This window comes from Puma concolor, chromosome D3 (assembly GCF_028749965.1).
Source record: "Puma concolor isolate L17-30 chromosome D3, mPumCon1.1.hap2, whole genome shotgun sequence".
Classification (NCBI taxonomy): Eukaryota; Metazoa; Chordata; class Mammalia; order Carnivora; family Felidae; genus Puma; species Puma concolor.
The window spans coordinates 55,400,938-55,420,489 of record NC_141678.1 but is presented as its reverse complement, the minus strand read 5'-3'; the positions used below and the strand labels follow the sequence as shown (position 1 = coordinate 55,420,489).

Below are 19,552 nucleotides of genomic sequence, written 5' to 3'. Positions count from 1 at the left end.
AATCTCTTTTATTCAGCCATTAAGATGTGGAAATCACAAGCCTTAATCTTGGGCTCTCTTCTCATTCTATTCTATAGTATGTATCACTTATATCCATGGTTTTAATTAACGTCTAGATGTTGGTGGCTCTCAATTTTTTTTTAACTCCAACTTTGAACTCTATTTTAACCTTCACCCTTATACAACCAACTTCTTATTCGAAATTTCCACATAGATCTTTCAAATGCACCTGATACAACATGCTCCACAACTGAAAACATGCTCCTCCAGCCTTACCTACTTCAGTAAAACTCACCATCCAACTGATGGGCTAACAAGACACTGAAAGCTGAGATGAGAAACCAAGGCAGTTATTGTTCACAGGAAGTGAACCAGAGCACAACAGAGACAAAATTCTGGCGTTCTTCCGCGGAGTGTTTATCGGTGTGAAAATGTGAGGAAACTACCAGAGGCTAGGCAAGAACTACTTGAAATGAATAGAGGTGACAGGGCCCAGTGCTCACAGTGTCTGTTCCCACCTGTCAGTCTGGAAAAACACATGCCTCAGCTATGAGAGGAATTTGCCAAAGATTGAACACTGTTCTGGTTCCACCGAAGGTATCTTAAGGTTTTAAGGCATCAAACTGTTTCCATGTAACCCAACAGATGAGGCTCCCTCAGATGCCTCCTCAGAAGCTTTGTCTACAAAATTATATTCCCAGGGGATCCGTGAATGTGCACTACTTCCAATGCTAGACGCTAAGCTTGATGAAGGCAGATACACAGCAGTCTCATGTAATATGATAGCCCAAATGGCCATCACATTGCATGGCCCACTGTAAATCTTCAATTAATACTTGTAAAAATTACTGGATTCTCATAAATCTCCTTGAGTTTAATAACAGATGTTGTCAAAATCATTTTTACCCTCTTTTAGTAACACTTATTCTTGTTCTCTGAATTGTCACACTGGGGCTCTTTTTTGAACGGCCGAATCTTTCCTGTGCCGCATTACTGATCCCTATCTTTCCATCCTGACCTCTCGGTCAGCAGGTGTCGGATCAGTATTAGCTGCTGAGATGGTTTCTAGAAGAAACTTTGTTGGACTTGGTACAAATCCTTCAGGCTCAGATAAGGGATCAGGGAAAAGGACATGTTTACCCGATTGATGCTTGCTCAAGTAGAGGTTTGGCAGATGTGAGGAGTAGGGATTGATTCTTTAATAAAGAACATCTTAACCATATATTTAAGGATACATCAATGAAGCTAGGCCTCCCTTTAGCTAGCAAAACATCTATTGGACAGAGAACACAAGGCAACCCCCCAGCAAGTACAGACCGGAAACATCATCTGCAGTGGTAGGCTGCTGTTCAGAGACTAAATGCTAGCAAACATACTCAGAGAGCAGGCGTGAGTATAGAGATCTTTGCCTCTGGAAGGCTCCACCCACCCTTTCCTCTTGCCTGACCACTCATTGCTGGTTGTGTCTGAGAGAAATCTACAGCCCCTTTCAGTGAGACCCCACAGAGTGTTCTTCCCCAGGCAACCACTTTCATTTTAGTAATCTCTTAGCCCAATCTTGTCTCACCTTCCTTACCTCCTGCAGACCTTACTCCCGGGTTTTGGCATCTGGATGGCATTCTTCCTCTAGGTTTTGGACTGATAAAGAAATATACTGGGAAAAGCCAGTGTCATTTTAGTGAGAATTTAGAAGCAGCTGAGGGAATTATATGATGTTGCCACCTTAATCTAGAGCCTCAAACATTACTACACTGTTCACTTCCTGCTTATAATTGATTCTTTACTTCGTTACAATGATCTTTAATAAGTTTTCCAGAGGGCACCAATATCTCAGGCAACTACATTTTTTGAATAGGGTTTAATAACTACCAGGAGTTCTAAAGGTGATTTAATGAGTGAAATCCGTTTTCTCCTTTCTACCCTTGAGCCTAATTTAGGGGTGAGTCACTGTAGGACAACCATTGATCACAGTGTGTGGTGATCCAGGTATTAGGATGTCCCTTATTACAAAGACAGGCACTAATGTGTAATCTGCCATCTGCATGACTCCCTTTCTCAAACTCTATTCCCTTGTATGATAAAACAAAGGTAAACTTTTTTACTCTTTGTTCTCATATAAACTGAATTAAGTGTTACACGTACACATATTACTTTAAATTTTACATAACAAAAAAGTAATTTTGTAACATTAGATTACAGAATCTAATACTTGATCATCCAGTATGCCAGCGGTAATTGATCACACGTGGCCAAAGATACCCTCGCAGGCCATGAGGGTGCCACTCAGTATCTTATACAAAGGAGGAAGAAAGTGGTTTAATGCATAGAGTAGGATGTTCTCCTGGTTAAATGAGTGTGTTCCTCAACTTCCTTATGCACAGGATTGAAAGAAACTCCATTTGTCAAATTTCCTATTGCATGCAATTGCTTGTACATATGTACTTCAATCCAGTTTGCACATTATTTGACATACTTTGAAGCCGACACTGATAAACAGGATTTGATGTTAACTCTCCAGTTAGCTAAGAAATGGATAATATCCAGGTGGAATTACTTCCCTCCATAAGCATAAAGCTCAAATGGCGAGCATGGAAATATCAGGAGTGGCCTGCAAGGATATCTTTGGCCATGTATGATTTACTATTACCAGTAAGTGACTTGGACTAGAAGGAATATTGGATTTCCTAAGTACTTTAAGATATGCTTTCAGAAGCAGGGAAAAAGCCAGTGTCAGTTCCATTAAAATAATTACATCTCAAGTACACACTTACTTTAACCTAAAGGCTAAAGATACTAGTATTTTTTCATATCTTTAATACTTCTGAATTTTTATAATCTGTTAGGTAAATTGACATTTCATTATAAACGCTATTTGTAGAATAAAATAACGGTATAATTTTTAAATCAATATATACAGTACATAGAGCAATCTCTAAGAGGAGCCTGAGTTATTGCAAATGTATGAGCTATTTCCATGGAGGAAAAAGATGGAAAGCCCTTTCCCATTTGCATTTATAAAGGCTGCGTGACTTCTTTAAATATATACACTGATGCCAACAGAGCCATCAGAAATCAATAAATCACATTCTCATGTGCTGTAAAATGTCTGACACACACATTCATTTTCCTAGTCCAAAATTCTCTGCAAAAGGAACTGTGTAAATGTTCCATTTTAGTTTAATGACATTCTCCACAGTTAAAATTACGTGCATTATTGCCAGTGAGTGCAAAAACCTGAAGAGCACAAAGCTAGATAGGATTTTAAAGAGCCTACACAGTACATATCCTTCAGTGGCTAGTCATTTAACAGACCATAGAGACACAGATATGAATGCAGAACAAAACTGGGAGATTAGTAAGGATGGATTGAAATGCTGCAATTACCATTTGGAGAAAAATAATAGGCATAATTTATTTAGAAGCAGTTGGGGAATGGTCTTGTAAGTATTTGGAGAGACAGCCCTAATAGCCCCAAAACCACCAAATGGAGGCAGAGATGAACACCACTTACAAATGATACAGATGACAGAAATGACAACAACCTATTCATCAGTGATGTTCAATTTGAAAGTGTAATAAAAACCTAAATATGACTCCACTTTAGTTGACATTTATTCCGCCAGCTGCTATATATTTTTAAAAGGTCACAGAATGGTTCTATGTAGGTATAGTTTAGGAAGTACAAATTCTTAAAGAAAGGAGGGATCTGCTATGTGTGGTCGAGGAGGTTCTAAAAATTCCCCAACCATATTTTGCAGAGAACTATGCACAAAGCCATGTCTGGCTGCAAACACAATCACTGAACTTATTCAGGTAATATTCCTACATGGGAACTGAATAAAGAACTAGCTACAATTCTACCTGTTTACTAGCACTAACTAATGCTGCCCTCGCCTCTTGGTTTCTCTGCAGTTGATCTCTGACCAAAATGCTATGGCCAAAAAAACAGCTTTCGACCTATGTGTTTGCCAAAACCTGATCATACTGGAAATGTGTTATTTTGAGATCCTACACCACTTCATTCAACAATATATCTTTCTTCCTTTAAAGCCTTATTTTCCTCTCCCTGAGACCTCGCGACTGGCTCCAGCTCCTCTGACCTTAGCTTCTCTCCATACAGCCTGGACCCCATCATCACCACTCCAACAAGCATATCATATGTCTTCTAAAATCTCTCAGCTCTTTCCATGTGAGCCTTTGAAAATCTCTAATCTCGGCAAAACCCAACTCCCGGCACATCTATTACCAAACTAAATGCATAAATATTTAGCATTGCTGGAATGAACATCCTGAGTAGACCACTTGGATTTCCACTGCCATCTAACCTAAAATGGGGTCTCAATGCTGTTCAGCAAACACTTTTACCCCAGGACGGATCCACAGTACAACCCTTCAGGCTGCTTGCCAAAAGCTCTCCCAAGGCCCCTAACCCTCTAGTGTCTGAGCAGGCAAACATACCACCACCCGGCTGAAAACCCCTCACTTCCCACTGTACCCTTCACATTTAGCTATTTCTCCTCTCCTTTCTTCCTGCTTCTCTTCTCTCTGATCTCAGAAATCAGTACTTTTTCCCCCCTTAAACCAGCCTCTTCCCCAATATAGTCCATCCCATCCCATCTATTCTAAAACTTGGTCAATAAATCAAATCCACTTTATTCTATCTTCAATTTCTATCAACTGCCTCAATTTTTAGGACAAAAACATGTTTAAACCTACCCTGGCTTTTAAGACATAACAATCTTTTGCTATTCTCCAATGCACAATAAATACTTACTGCCTAAAATATATATATATATATTCAATTCCGCCTTCTCATCCAAATCCAATTACCAAGTCATGATGATTTTATTTCTAAAATGTCTGTGTTGGATTGACTTGTGCACCCCACCCCACCCCCCAATTCCTGTGTCGAAGCGCTAACCTCCAATGTGTCTGTACTTGGAGACAAGGCCTGTAAAGATGAAATTAAGCATAAATGAGGTCATAGGGCAAGGCCCTAATCCAATGTGGCTAATGTCTTTATAAAAAGAGGAAGGGACGCTAGGGATGTGGGCACATAGAGAAAAGGCCATGTGAGGACACAGCAAAAAGGAGACTCTCTGCAAGCTAAGGCCTCAGGGAAAACCAACCATGTCAGCACCTTGATCTTGGACTTACAGCCTCCAGAACTGTGAGAAAATAAATTTCGTTTTTTCAGCCACCCAGTCTGTGGTATTTTGTTATGGTAACAATAGCAAACTAATACAGTGTCTCAGGAATTAGGCCTTTCTTTTTCATTCTTTAATGGCTTTGGCTAAAGCCATTGTTATCAGCCATGTTACACCAGCTTACAAGTGGATTCCCAGCCTATTTTCATTCATTCATTCAAAAAACATTTACTGAACACTTACTATATGCCAGGCACAGTGAATAGAAGAAAGCCACTGTCCTGGGGCTTTTATTCTCATAAGGGAAGACATATGAACAACTACATAAGCAAGTAATTATTGACTATGGTTAAGTTCTGGGAGGGAAATAATCAGGAAAATAAGTCAGAGAACAACTGAAGAGGACACTTTGGATGGGAGGGAGGACAAAAAAAGCCTCTATGAAGAGAGGACACCAACTGGGTGGATAAGAATTAGCTGGCCTTGCCGAAAGATGCTGTAAAGCATTCCTAGCAGAGCTCTTAGGAAGTACAGGGGTTAGGAACAGGAGGTTTAGGTGTGAGGGTCAGGAAGGAAGACAGAATGGCTAAAGCACAGTCAGGTGGGGAGTGCCAGATCTCTCTCCTCTACTTCATGCTTTATTCCTTCAATGGAGTCCTCTTTTACAGTATACATCTAATAATGTCATGCTCCAAACATAAACCTTGGTATGTCCTACATTGCTTACTAACACAGGAGGCCTTTTTTTTTTTAATTTTTTTTTTTTTAACGTTTATTTATTTTTGAGACAGAGAGCGAGCGAGCATGAACGGGGGAGGGTCAGAGAGAGAGGGAGACACAGAATCCGAAACAGGCTCCAGGCTCTGAGCGGTCAGCACAGAGCCTGATGCGGGGCTCGAACTCACGGACCGCGAGATCATGACCTGAGCCGAAGTCGGCTGCATAACTGACTGAGCCACCCAGGCACCCCACAGGAGGCCTTTTTTAAAGATTTGTTCCAACCTTCCCTTCTAACCTCAACTTACCCACCCCGTACCCACCATCTCAAAACACATGTTAACAGATAGCATATACTTTTCTGCCTGTGTCTGGGTGGGGGGCAAGGAACACCAGGTAGAAGAAAGAGCATGAACTTGGGACAGTCAGACAAATCTGTGTTCAGAATTTGGCTCTCATGATTTTACTTGGAAGAAGTTGGGTAAATCTTTTTTTTTTCCCCCCTCCCTGATCCTTATTTTCACATAGATAAAATGGGGTTAAAAATACGAATTATTTGGAGAGCTATAGTAAGGATTACTGATAATTTATGTAGGAGGCTTAGCACTATAAGTAATCAATATTACTACTGGCACATACCGTTTCCTCTATTTGGAAGGCCCACCACACTTCTTTTCCTGGTAAACTTCCTCCATCTTTCCAGATGCAGTTTAGAGGACACATTCTCTTTGAAGCATTCTGCAACGCCCATAAAATTATCTCTTCATTGTTCCCATAACACAATGCATATATTACCACCATGGCACAGTTCTGTAACAACACAGGCTTTTACATCTCTCTCTCACTTCTATAACCATCACTTCTCTCAGGGTTGGAACTGTGACTTATTGTACGTTTGTATTATCAGTGCTTACCTGGCACATGATAGGTGTTAAGTAAACATTGGTTGGATGAATGAATGCATAAACTATATATTCCATTCCTTCCCCAAACCACTAGGATTTGCCTATATACATAATATTCTACTTCTTCAATAAATCTGTCAGTGAGGAGTCCCAGCAGGCACAGATGGCTAATTCAAGTTAGCATCATTTGAAGACAGTAGATTAAAGAGACTACTTACAAAGAAAGATATGGTCAAGGTGCAAACCACCAAGGATAGTGCAGTAAACGAAACCTAATAATAGGGAGCTGTGTTTGACCTGAAGGGTAATAGGAGAAAGAGTTTATCAGAACTTGGACAGACAGAAGGTTGTATGGAGAAGACCTTCTGACAGGAGCTGGTTGATGTTTGCAGACTGTGCTGACCACACAGAGCAGGTACAGGGCTCGATCTCACTCTTCTTCCTTCACCCAAACTCCTGTTGAGGCTCCCTAATAGCTGAACCCAATTAGAATCCATGGGACCTTCTCCTCCCCCCTTACAAGTCATTTAGGCCTGAAACTTAAAACAATATAGGCCTCTGTGCCAGAAAAGCAGAGGGACCCATGATGCTCCAAAGTGGGATCACAGAGCCTATTTGGTGAGGGAGGTATCCACGGAGGGAAGCCTGGAGATGAGGTGCAGAGGCACTGCACAGTGAGGAACACCTGCATGGAGGAGGGGCCCAATATGCAATGTCAGAGGTCAAGCAGGAAGGGGAAGGTGCCCAAGCTGGATGAGTGGATAGGTGGCCTGTCATGGAGTCTGAGCTTGAGTATAGTGAAGGAGACCAACCACATGGAGCTGTATAGAAGCATGGCTACTACCTATAAAGGGATTAGTCAAATATTTAGATATATTAAGGGTAATAAAAACTGGGTTTCTCACTGTGTCAGCTACGGAAAGGGAGAACACTAGAATAAACCATGGGGTATTAGATTAGGACTGGAGGTATTAGTGTAAACTCATGGTTTACAAGATGTACACATACATATAGAAATAAGTGTCGATGGAAATTATGCTATGTTTATATATTCCAAAAGACTCAACCTCTTTCTTCTGTATGATGATCCTTGTCTCCAAGACACAGGAGTAAGGAGGTATTCACACACACACACGTACACACACACATGCACAAACTGTACATGTGCTGTGAGATCCTGATTCCTAAATACCATCGTCCACTAAAGGGAAACATGGCTCCTTGAAGAAAGGGTTATTCCAGTGTCTGGGCAAGAAAAGTATAAGACTGGAACAATGTGATGTGCTTCAAAGTAATGGAGTGATCAGAGGGAATGGAGACATGTCAGAAGACACAGGACTCAGCTTGAACAGGCTCCCAGTGACCAAGTGTGGGACAATTCAAGCGTAGTCATCTACTGAAAAAATAGAAAAGGCTGAACTCATACATATACAAATAAATGAATAAATTGAGAGTCTGAGGAGAAAGGATAGTTACATAATTTAAAAGAGCCTCTTCACAAAATATTATTTAATTACAAAGAAAGAAGAAGTAATTTTGGACTGGAGAAGATTGCAGATAAATTTTAATCAAATGATCAAATGAGCATCATCAATATTGGGACAAATCAAAAATATGTGCCAACTAAGAAGTTCAAGGAGAAGAATACATCATCATTTATCCTATTCCAGAGGTATTCTGAATGTAATCACAAGGAAATAGCACACAAACTCAAATTGGCTTATAATCTCCAAAAGTGTCAAAATCATGAAAGTCAAAGGAAGACTGAATAACTATTCTAGAAATGAGACTAAAGAAACATGACAACTAAATGCACTGACAGATTCTGTACTGGATCTTGCTGCTAAAAACGACATTATTGGGGCAACTGGCTAAAATTGAATACAGCCTAAGAATCAATCACATGGTAAAAATGATCACTGTTAATCTGATCTTGATTGTGTGGATTTTGCTTATGTAAGAGAAATGTCCCTGTTTGTAGAAAATAGAACCTTACCATTATAAAATATTCAAGTAAGGGGATCCTGGATGGATCATCAGATGCAAACTAATTCTCTAATGTATCTTCCAATTTTCTAAAAAGTTTATGATTGTTTAAAACTAAAAAACAATATGGGAGGCATAGGTCCTCCTGATGCAGTAGTTCATCCATGGTTTAGCTTCCTGGAACAAAGCAGGTGAAGAAGGCTGAAAGGTGGATCTAGGTGGACAAAGGAAAGATACCCGAGTTACTCCCCAGTGACCTCCTAATGTCCATTTGACACTGTTGCCTGTATACAGCCTGCATGTGATGATCTCTTAAGAATTTGCTATTTTCTGTCCATTCCCTGGTTCTTTCCCACACTCTTTCTTATCCACATCCTTTCATGAATATGTCTTTTATATAAGACTATATCTCGCAGTCTTATCAAATCCCATAGTTGACACCATAATCTACGTAGATGTTCTATGTAGCTATAATCTAACTCCAACTTCTTCAGTTTTAAAACTTGAATATGTAATTGCCTCTCGACATTTCTTATGTAGAAGCATCTCAACCTAACATGTTAAAACCAAACTCAATACCTATCCCACTACAGTGGGCATTGTTAATGGACTACCAAGATTCTCCCTCACCCCCAACTGCATATCCTCTAACACAACTTCCTAAAAACTAGATTTCTAAAGTGTCCTTAACCTCTCTCACAGTACACCATTTTACTTGAGGAGACAGTGAGCACACGAGGTTCAAGAATAGATCTAGCTGCTTTAAACCAATTTGCATATTACATTTCCTTAGCTAGAAGTGTTAAGAAGTGTTCATGTTATCTAAGTAGTACCATTAGAGTGAATCTTAGATCTTTTCCTTTAAACACTGGGACAGAAGTATTTTCCCCATGAATATGAACCAAGAGGCAAGTACCCATTTTTTGATTCAGGTAACCATCCTACCACAAAGGGATTAGAATAGTACCAACAACAAACAAAGACTATTTTTAAAATTAATTCATTAATAATGAAATGGGTTCTGGACAATAAGTGGATCCCAGGACCAACAACCAGAAACCCACTCTAACTTTTATCTTCCAATTACCTCAGTCAATAAATCCCTTTATATTTAAGTCAGTTTGAGTTTGATTTTGTTACTTGCAGTCTAATGTGTGAAGGAGAGTAAAATTAAATATAAAACTAGATGTGAAAATGGTATACAACAACTAGAAGTTAAAAAATATACATGTGTAATTTAGATATGATATAATGTGTGTATATATATGTATATATGTGTGTGTGTGTGTGTGTGTGTGTGTGTGTGTGTGTGTGTGTTCTAGGATAAGCAGGCCTCTGTAAAAGAAAAAAAAAAAAAAAACTAGAAATATGGAAAAATACCAGACACATTGGCATAATGACAGTAGGCACTGGCAAGCAAGATAAATGGGAAACCTAGCGTCCATATTTTGGAGACATAATAACTGAATGATCCTCAGCTCTCTACAGTCCAGAGTCAGAGGCTGGTAGGGGCTGCTTCAGGGGAGAAATCTGGTAGAAATCTGGCAAAGGAAGGAAACGAGAAACCTGGGGCTTTCAAATTCTGTAAAAATATGTAAAGACAAGCTTTCGTACAAGCAAAATTGTGAGGTATTTCACGTAATTATAGTACTTTCTACTGAGTTCAAATAAATCTATGTAATCAGATTCTATTCACATTCCTTTCTACTCATTCTGGCCCAGAAAATGGTGGGATTCATCCCCATTCGGATATTTCTAAGCTGTCGTGAAACAGCACTTTTGGGAGCTTGCTGCATCAGGTCGCCTGCCCCTTTCTGATAGGAGAGAGGGCTCAGCTCACCTCCAACAAGGCACACAGACACAGAACTCTAAATTTCTCAGTATCAAATGTTGATAGGTCCACAGAGCCTTTCTGTCCTCCCAAGTCGCCCTAGATAAAATCTCCAGTTGCCTTCTGGACCTTTTACAACCTTATCCCTCAGGCAATCTGTCATATATTCCTACTTTTGTAGGTTGAAACTATGTCTGGAATTCAGTCCTTTCTTTTCATTTCCAAGGCCAATGCCCAAGGCCAGACCCTTATCTCACATCTCAACTACTGCAATTGTTTCTTACCCAGTCTCTCTTGTCTTATCTTTCTGCCTGTCCTATCCATCATTTACAGGGCTACTAGCTCCTAAGAGAAAATATGGAATGCATTTTATTTACCCCTTTTTTCTCCCCTATGTCCAGGCACAGAAATATTTGCTTAAATTATTCTATGCATCCCATTTCTCATTTGAAAAAAATCTCTGACAGTACCCAGTTTTCAAGAAAAGTTCAAAGAACTTAATATGCAACCACATCATGAGACGTTGTAAACCATACTCCCCTTTAGAGGAATATCTCACCCCTCTGCCCCCACAGGGCGGTCCAATCACACTGAACTACTAAATCTCCTCGAACACAAAAACAGCAAATCTTTATAAATGATAGGCTCTTCCTCTACAAAATTCACTTTCCTTTGGCTATACTTACAAAACACCTATTAGTTTTTCAAGGCTCAACTTAAGTATCCTATCCACCGTAAACTCTTCTCCAATACTAGTTTCAGATTAAATGTCATCATCCTCTGTGCCTTCAGAAGACTTTCTTTATACTACTATCTTGATGTTTAAGTTGTTCTGCTACATCATCTGGGCCAGGTTTACCCAGTTACGAGACTTCTTACCTAGTAATGAGCTAAGTCAACTGTATTTCAGCATGAAGTTAGCTGTTATTTCCCCACAAGATTTATTCTAATATCCTCTGTATTTAGCAAAGTGTATATAGTACATAATACATGCTCGGTCAGGACTGCTTGAATAATTTACCAGTGGACTACATGTGGTATGAGGACAGGTATTGTGCCTTATTCATTGACACTTCTTTTTTTTTTTTTCAACGTTTATTTATTTTTGGGACAGAGAGAGACAGAGCATGAACGGGGGAGGGGCAGAGAGAGAGGGAGACACAGAATCGGAAACAGGCTCCAGGCTCTGAGCCATCAGCCCAGAGACTGACGCGGGGCTCAAACTCCCGGACCGCGAGATCGTGACCTGGCTGAAGTCGGACGCTTAACCGACTGCGCCACGCAGGCGCCCCCATTGACACTTCTTATAGTGACTAGAAAAAAATGAGGAACAGCAACTGCTGTTACAAGCTGAATAAAATACTGGGCTTAGAATGGCCTTCCGGGTTACCAAAATATTCAGCTAAGTCGAGGACAATTTGTCATTTCTTCATTCAAAAAGATTTACTGAGTATCTTTTACACGCTAAATCTTATTCCAGGAGCTGGGGATAGAATGGTAAGCACGAGAAACCACATGCACATTGAGGCAGAGGGAACAGTTCTGCAGCTTAGAGATCAGGCTCTCCCACCTCCCCAAAATGAAGTTTTCCTTATCTCCTGAGCTCAGTTCTCAGCCACACAAATTTGAAACCCGTGAGTCATTAGTGCCTCCTCCCTATTTTATCAAGTGTCATTTGACAAAATGTAAAACTGCTACCACTGGATGATGGTGGTGATGGTGATGATCACATGATCTTCCTCTTTAATTTCAGTGCTATTCTCCAAATCCAAGCCCTCATTTTGCCTTTTTGGAACAACTAAAATTGCTTCCTAACAACTCTTTCCACTTTTATGCTTCCCATCTCTAAATTTCCTTTCAATACTACCAGAACAATTTTCTTAAAAAGCAACAATCTTACTATATTATAGCTGTGCTCAAAAGCCCTCAATGGCTTTGCAAACACAGGGAGAACACTGTTCAGACTCTTTAGCCTCATACTCAAGGAATCTTCCAAAATTGACTTCCAGTTTGTCTGTCCAGATTCTTTCGCACTGTTCCTCCAACAATTTAGACTCCCACAAAATTAGCTTCTGATTTTATATCTTTGAACCTTTCACTTGGTACATTTCCATCCACCTTATTCAAATTCTGCCTACATCTCAAGGCCCAATTCAAGGACCTTAAATTTGTCTCTGATTTTTCCCTTCCACATAGGAAAGCTCAATATACTTTGTGCTTTCCCCTCTAAGCACACCTGCTTCTACCTCATATTTTGATTATTCACAAATACAGCCTATGTATCCAACCAAAGCATATTTAATCATTAATAAATACTTCACAGGCACTTACTCACTTTCCATTACTCCAAAGCACCTAAAACATACCATATTGATAGTAAATATTAAACAAATTTCCATGGAACGAAAGCAAACTCTCAAACAGAAATGTACCCAAAATCAAAATAATCTTTTCCTAAATATGAACAATAATCTCCACCAAAAAGATACATTCGAGTGGTAGAAAACCATAGCTCATCACATTTTAAATATATATGAAAGGAGACAGCTAAGTTAGAAGAAAATAGAATCAAATAAAAAGCTAAGAAAATTTATTCAAAGTAATATGGAAATATTGAATCAATCTCACCCATTTCAGTATACGGATGTATCTCTCATTTTGCAATGCAAATACATAACACACACACACACACACACACACACACACACACACACACACACACACACACTATGTCCATCAACTGGAAACTACACATGGTGTCAAAATTTATTGAAATAAGAATCACAAAGAAATTTTTCCTAGTTGCCATTTAATAACTTTTGTGAAATTTAATAAAAGTTTATGTGATGAAATATTTTTTCCTTTTCTTCTCTAAGGAAACAGCTTTAGATGATTGATGCCTGCTATTATGGGTCTATATTTGTATTTCCTTATTTTAGAGGCTTTTCAAAATACAAAAATAAACTTAAAGCATTTCCAGTTATACTAAAAAGAAAAAAGATAAAAGGTGATTATTTATAGGCAATCATATTCATGATGATAGACTCTCAGAAGGCAACTGCAAACATAAATTTTAAATGCTTTTTGGAAAGAGTTGAGAATAAAAACATTTACATAATTTCTTAGAAACCCTGGCTTTTTATTGCTGCACTTCAATATTCCCTCCAGGCAAAGGAGCAGCTACTTCAAAGATTTATTTGATAATGGAATGTTTGATTTCTTTGTTTCCCCCTTCCGATGTGGAAAGGTCTGTTGTTTTCTCTCTACAGCAATGTGCTGTATTTTAAAATTTGAACTGGCTCTCTACTGATAATAAAAATGGCTCTGTTTTGGTAAATTAAAGAAACACACCAATGCTAGCAATGAATATATATATTATAAAATGGTCCATCCATGTATCAGTCATCTTTGATAACAGAACTGCCATTTCACAATAATATATCTAGTGACTAATAGCAAATGTCTAAAACTCCTACTTACCTGCCTATCCACTTCTGGGAGCAAAAGCAGGAGGTATTGTTGAAAATGCTGAGGTAAGGAAGCAAACGTATGTTTATTTATTAATGCCCTCAAGTTAGTGTTGACAAGAATAGATCCTGGGGTTTCTATGTCAATGTCCTCAGCTTTGGTCCATTTCAAGTGTCCTGTGATAAACAAGCAAGAGCATTAATTCCCTGTAGATTGGGAAAGACATGCACATGTACATACACATATATGTACATATCAACCATATTCGATAGTATGTTTAATTCTGTCACTTTTAAAAGTGGCATTTCAGAAAAACTCTCCAAAGCTTCTTTGGGTTCCTGTCTTGTCTTAGTTGTCTTTTATTTTCACAATGTATACTTCACTCCATACCGTCCACAGAGTTTTTATAGATGCTACTCAAAGTAGCACCAGGTCTAGATAAGGAAGTATTTTAATTATGGTCTTCCAATTAACCAGAAGTGTAAAATACTGTGGGAGCATAAATGGTAACAACTACAATTTTTATAAATTCTATAAGACCCAGGATTAAGAACGGATCTATTAATTTTAACAGAGATACTGATACCTAGCTGACAGCTGTGTGATTCCCCATGTATCAGGTGGAACACTAAGCACTGGGTTGTTTCAAAAGATTCCTATTCAGGGTAGTTGGAGGGTAACAATTTAAAAAGTGATTCTTTATAAAAAATACTAGCTTCGAGGTCTAAAACACCAATGCATTTTGAAGGATAATTTTACAACTCAAGGTACACTGACCTCCAACAGAAGGCTGTGTGTAGAGTTCACAACTCAAAATTATAACATAGAAGAAAATAATCCACTGTAAGGAATAGTCAGTTGATGCATCAAACAGAAGAATTGCCACTTTCAGTTACGTGAGTTAAAAGAACACCTTGAATGTGAGTTGTTTTATCAGGGTATGTTTTAAATCAAGGGTCAGCAAATTATGGTCCATGAGCTATATCCAGTCCAATTTTTGTTTTGGTAAATAAAGTTTTACTGGAACACGGTAAATGCCCAATTGTTTAGCTACTGTCGAGGTCTGCCTTTGCACTACAATGCAGAATTGAAGAGCTGTGCCACAAATAGCATGACCTGTATTTACTCTCTAGCCCTTAACAGAAAAAAAAACTGTCAACTCTGGTTTTAAATAATTAGAGACAAAAGACAGAATAAAGCCATTATTAATAAACAGGCAACCATGATAAAAGAACAGGCAGCTTTGAAACAGAATCAGACAGAACGTCTAGAAATGAAAATTTAGTTCTTCAGTTAAAAAATGTAATGGACACAATAAAGAATTACTAAATAATTAAAATACAGAGTTAATGAAAATAGCTAGAATGGAGCATAAAAAAATGATGAGTCAAAAAACAGGATAGTGAAGAAATACGGGGATAGCATAAACAGTCAGAATGAACATCTATAGGAGTTTCAGAACAGTGGACAGAAGACCGGCAATATTTGAAGAGCTAATGACCAAAATTTTTAGAACTGAAAAAATGGCAAGAGTTCTCAGGTAAAGTCATACATCAAATCTCAAGAAGGACAAATACCCACTTTCGTCTGATGTGTTGACATTATAAAACATCGACAATAAAAAGGATATTATAAAACAATTTTAACAAAAATAAATTATGTCCAAAGAGATGACAATAAGAACACAGAAATCTTATGACTAAATAACAGATGGCAGTGGAATATCTTCAAAGGGCCAAGAGAATGTGAGCTACAATCTAGAATTTCATTAATAAGAAAGTCTCTCAAAAATGGCAATAATGGCAATGAGAAAAGAACATTTTTGTATCCAAAATGGAAACTATCCTTTAGAGAATCTCACTAAATAATCAGTAGTGGATATTCTCAACAAACGAAAAATTAAATCGAAGAAGGAATGAACGGGTTGCAGAAACAATGGTAAACTAAAAGACTAATAGATCAGAGCAACTCCAAGTAAATATTAATAGTGAAAAATAATACTAATAATTAGTAAGAGTTAAGTAAAGAAAATAAATAAGTTAAAGAGGAAATAAATTGGAAGATGTGAATTGATGTGAAGATGTGATTGAAATAAGAGCGCTATCAAACCCTGGCATTATTTGAGAAGGAAGAGGACAATAGCCTAGTTCTTTACTTGGTTAAAATTGTATAGATCTCACAGTTCACAAGTATGAGCCCCGCATCGGGCTCTGTGCTGACAGGTCAGAACCTGGAGCTAGTTTCAGATTCTGTGTCTCCTTCCCCCTCTCACGCTCTGTCCCTCTCTTTCAAAAATAAATAAACCGTAAAAAAAAAAAAAAAAAAAAAAGAAAAGAAAAGAAAAGGAAAAAAAAAAAAAAAACCTCTATAGGTAACCACCAGAGGCAATTAAAAAGAATGATAACTTCCAAATAAATGCATGGAAGGAAATCTCAATGAATCAAATGGAAGGCATAAAAGTAGAAAAACAATAACAATTAAGTCCAACAAAATCAAAATAATATAAATGGATTTTCATACTTGATTTACAAAGTAACGCAATCCACCTATGTGATGCTTACAAGAAATATACTTAATGATCATGAGGAATGGATGAAAATGAAATAAAGACATACTAGCCAGAGACTCAAAACAACAAAATAATACAACAATATTAACATCAGACAAGATACACAAAGGTAGAAAACCTTATTGGGGATGAGAAAGATCACTCCTTAAGTATAAAAGGAATAATTCACTGAGAAGATATAATGACCTTAAATCTGCATCCATTTAAGCAGCACATCATTCAAAAATTAAAACTGAGAGAATTAAAAAGAGAAAGTGCCATTACACAATGCTAGTGAGAAGTCTTAACATCTCCTACCAGAAACTGAGACATCAGACAAAAAAACTTGTCTTAATACAGAGAACTTTAACAACTCAATAATCAATGTTGAACTAATGAATTTAACATAGGTCACTGCACTGAGCTGTTAGAGAAAGCAATGTTTTGTCAGCACTCAAGGAACAGTAAAACAAACAAACCTGACCTATGAGTCTCCACAAATACTGATGAACAATATAAAACTTCACCTAATTAGGTAGCAATAACAGAAACACAGCAACTCTCCAATCCTCCCATACCCATTATTTGGACATTCAAAAGCATACTTTTAAGTATTTCATAAGTAAAAGAAAAACAATTCAATGGAAATTAGAAAAAATTTGGATTCTAAATGACAATGCCAAAATTTGTGAAACACAGCTCGATTTAAAGGTAAATTTTACCAATTATAGAATAGAAAAAGAATTGAAAATTCAAAGTTAAGTGTACAAATGAACTATGCAAAAACTTGAAAAAAAAGGATTACAAAAATAAGAGTATACATTCATGAAACAGAAGGACAATGAAGACCATAAACAACCAAAAAAGGGTTTTATGTCTCATTTTTTTTTTATTAGGCTAATAAAATAGATATACTTCTGGTGAGAGATCAAATAAATAAAGAGGAATGAAAGGTAGGGCCATAAATCTAGATATAGCATACAAGGCAGATATAATGAAAAAGAGGTGTTAAGTGGTATAATACTATGAATTTATCCAATATCTTTGAACACTATTTTTAAGTTTATAAATACTCAAATTCAAAATAGAAATCCTGAATAAATTTGCAAAACCCTTTAAAAAAATGGATAATTAGGCAACCTCCCCTACCCCACATACACACAAAACACATAAACAGCTCTAAAGATGACTTTTACCAAAACATTAAGGAGCTCTCTTAGCACTTCATTTTGTACATATTCCAGGGAATAGGTAAAGAAACAAAGATTTCCAATTCACTTCATGAAGTTAATATAACCCTTTATTCCAAAATTAAGGACAGGGGTGCCTAGATGGCTCAGTCAGTTAAGCATCTGACTCTTGGTTTCAGCTCAGGTCATGATCTCACGGTTCGTGAGTCTGAGCCCTGTGTCAGACTCCATGCTGACAGTATGGAATCTGCTTGGGATTCTCTCTCTCCCTCTCTGTGCCCCTCCCCTGCTTGCTCGCTCTCTCGCTCTCGCGTTCTCTCTCTCTCTCAAAATAATAAACTTAAAAAAATAACTGGGCGCGGGGGTGGCTCAGTCGGTCGAGTGTCCGACTTTGGCTCAAGTCATGATCTCACAGGTCATGAGTTCGAGCCCCGCATCGGGCTCTGTGCTGACAGCTCAGAGCCTGGAGCCTGCCTCAGATTCTGTGTCTCCCTCTCTCTCTGCCTCTAACCCACTCGAATTCTGTCTCTGTCTCTCTCAAAAATAAACAAACATTAAAAAAAAAAAAAAAAAGAACAGGGCCAGTATAAGAGAATATTCAGCCAACCCCACTTACAAAGACACAAAAAGGGTACAAAAGTTGTATCATTTAAAAAAAACCTAAAGCAAATCTGACATTTATTTAGTCAAGGAGATAGGTATACAGGTGTCTGCTTTATTCGTACTGTATCTGTATTTTTCTGTATGTTTGGTCTTTCACAATTAAAACAAAAAAAAGTCCACAAGGAGAAAAGAATTAGGGAGAAGTTTCTGTTCTCAGCAACGGAGGCAAAAGCAAAACCTAGAGACGAAAAGGGTAACAAATGTAGGAAAGGAGTCTACTTAATTCTCATTTATGGCCTACATATTCTCATATGAAGGAGTTGGGGTCATTTACCAAGAGTGATTCTGACTGGGAGGAAGGTTGGGGAAATGAGAGAATTATAAGACTTTGAACCATGTTATAAGCAATATGAGAAGCAGGACCTTTGTGGTTGGTTACTATTTAGTATGGTTCAAAATCTTTAAGAATATCATTGACAAAAGAAGATTCAGAGAGGTATATAATCTTTTATGACAAACCCAAAAGATCTATTTCAAAGATGTCCAACTAAGCAAGAATATGTTCTATAATTTTGGAACAAAGACAGAGCAGAGAAACTTCTTGCTAAATTTGTAGCCATACAGGATGTTTAATTCCATTTTAATTATCCTCACACACTTACTCTTAATTGGCTTAAGAACAATCCAATTATATCTGATTGTCTTATCTCATTAAAGCTGGTACCTCATCTCCCTACAGCATTCAGAGGAAGAAAAAGATGTCATTTTAGTGTCTAATTCCTGGACACTAGAGACTATAAAGTAGCTGCAGTCTGGAGAAGGAGGGATGAGAAGCATCAGTCGCCAAACTGCCAAAGTGAGAGTCTATGACATACACAAAGACACTAGGCTGGTCGCATGATAAAAATCATGGGGAAATACATCCAATCGGGTCAGGGAAATTCTCTATTATTTTGCCTAAGGGGAGTTCAAAGACCACCAATCTGAGTAAAGGCTGCTGACTGGAGCAGTTGATCAATGGGTAGTCTGTTGGCTTAAAGACTCCTATTTCGAAGAAGGGAACCCACAGAGAACTTATGCATAAAATGCACAGAGACACAGACATAACACTAACCCAGAGGGAAGAGGCACATGCAAGAAGCAGACCAGGGTCTTCC

The 19,552-nt window shown here is 38.0% G+C and overlaps 1 protein-coding gene across 1 annotated transcript in view; it reads right to left on the bottom strand.

Annotated features, from left to right (window-relative positions):
• ASXL3 (ASXL transcriptional regulator 3) overlaps positions 1–19,552 on the bottom strand; it is a 109,182-nt gene that overhangs the window by 52,588 nt on the left and 37,042 nt on the right. The window contains exon 6 of the mRNA XM_086682706.1: positions 14,067–14,230. Coding sequence (XP_086538832.1) covers positions 14,067–14,230 — 164 coding nt within the window. The remainder of the gene's footprint in view (positions 1–14,066; positions 14,231–19,552) is intronic.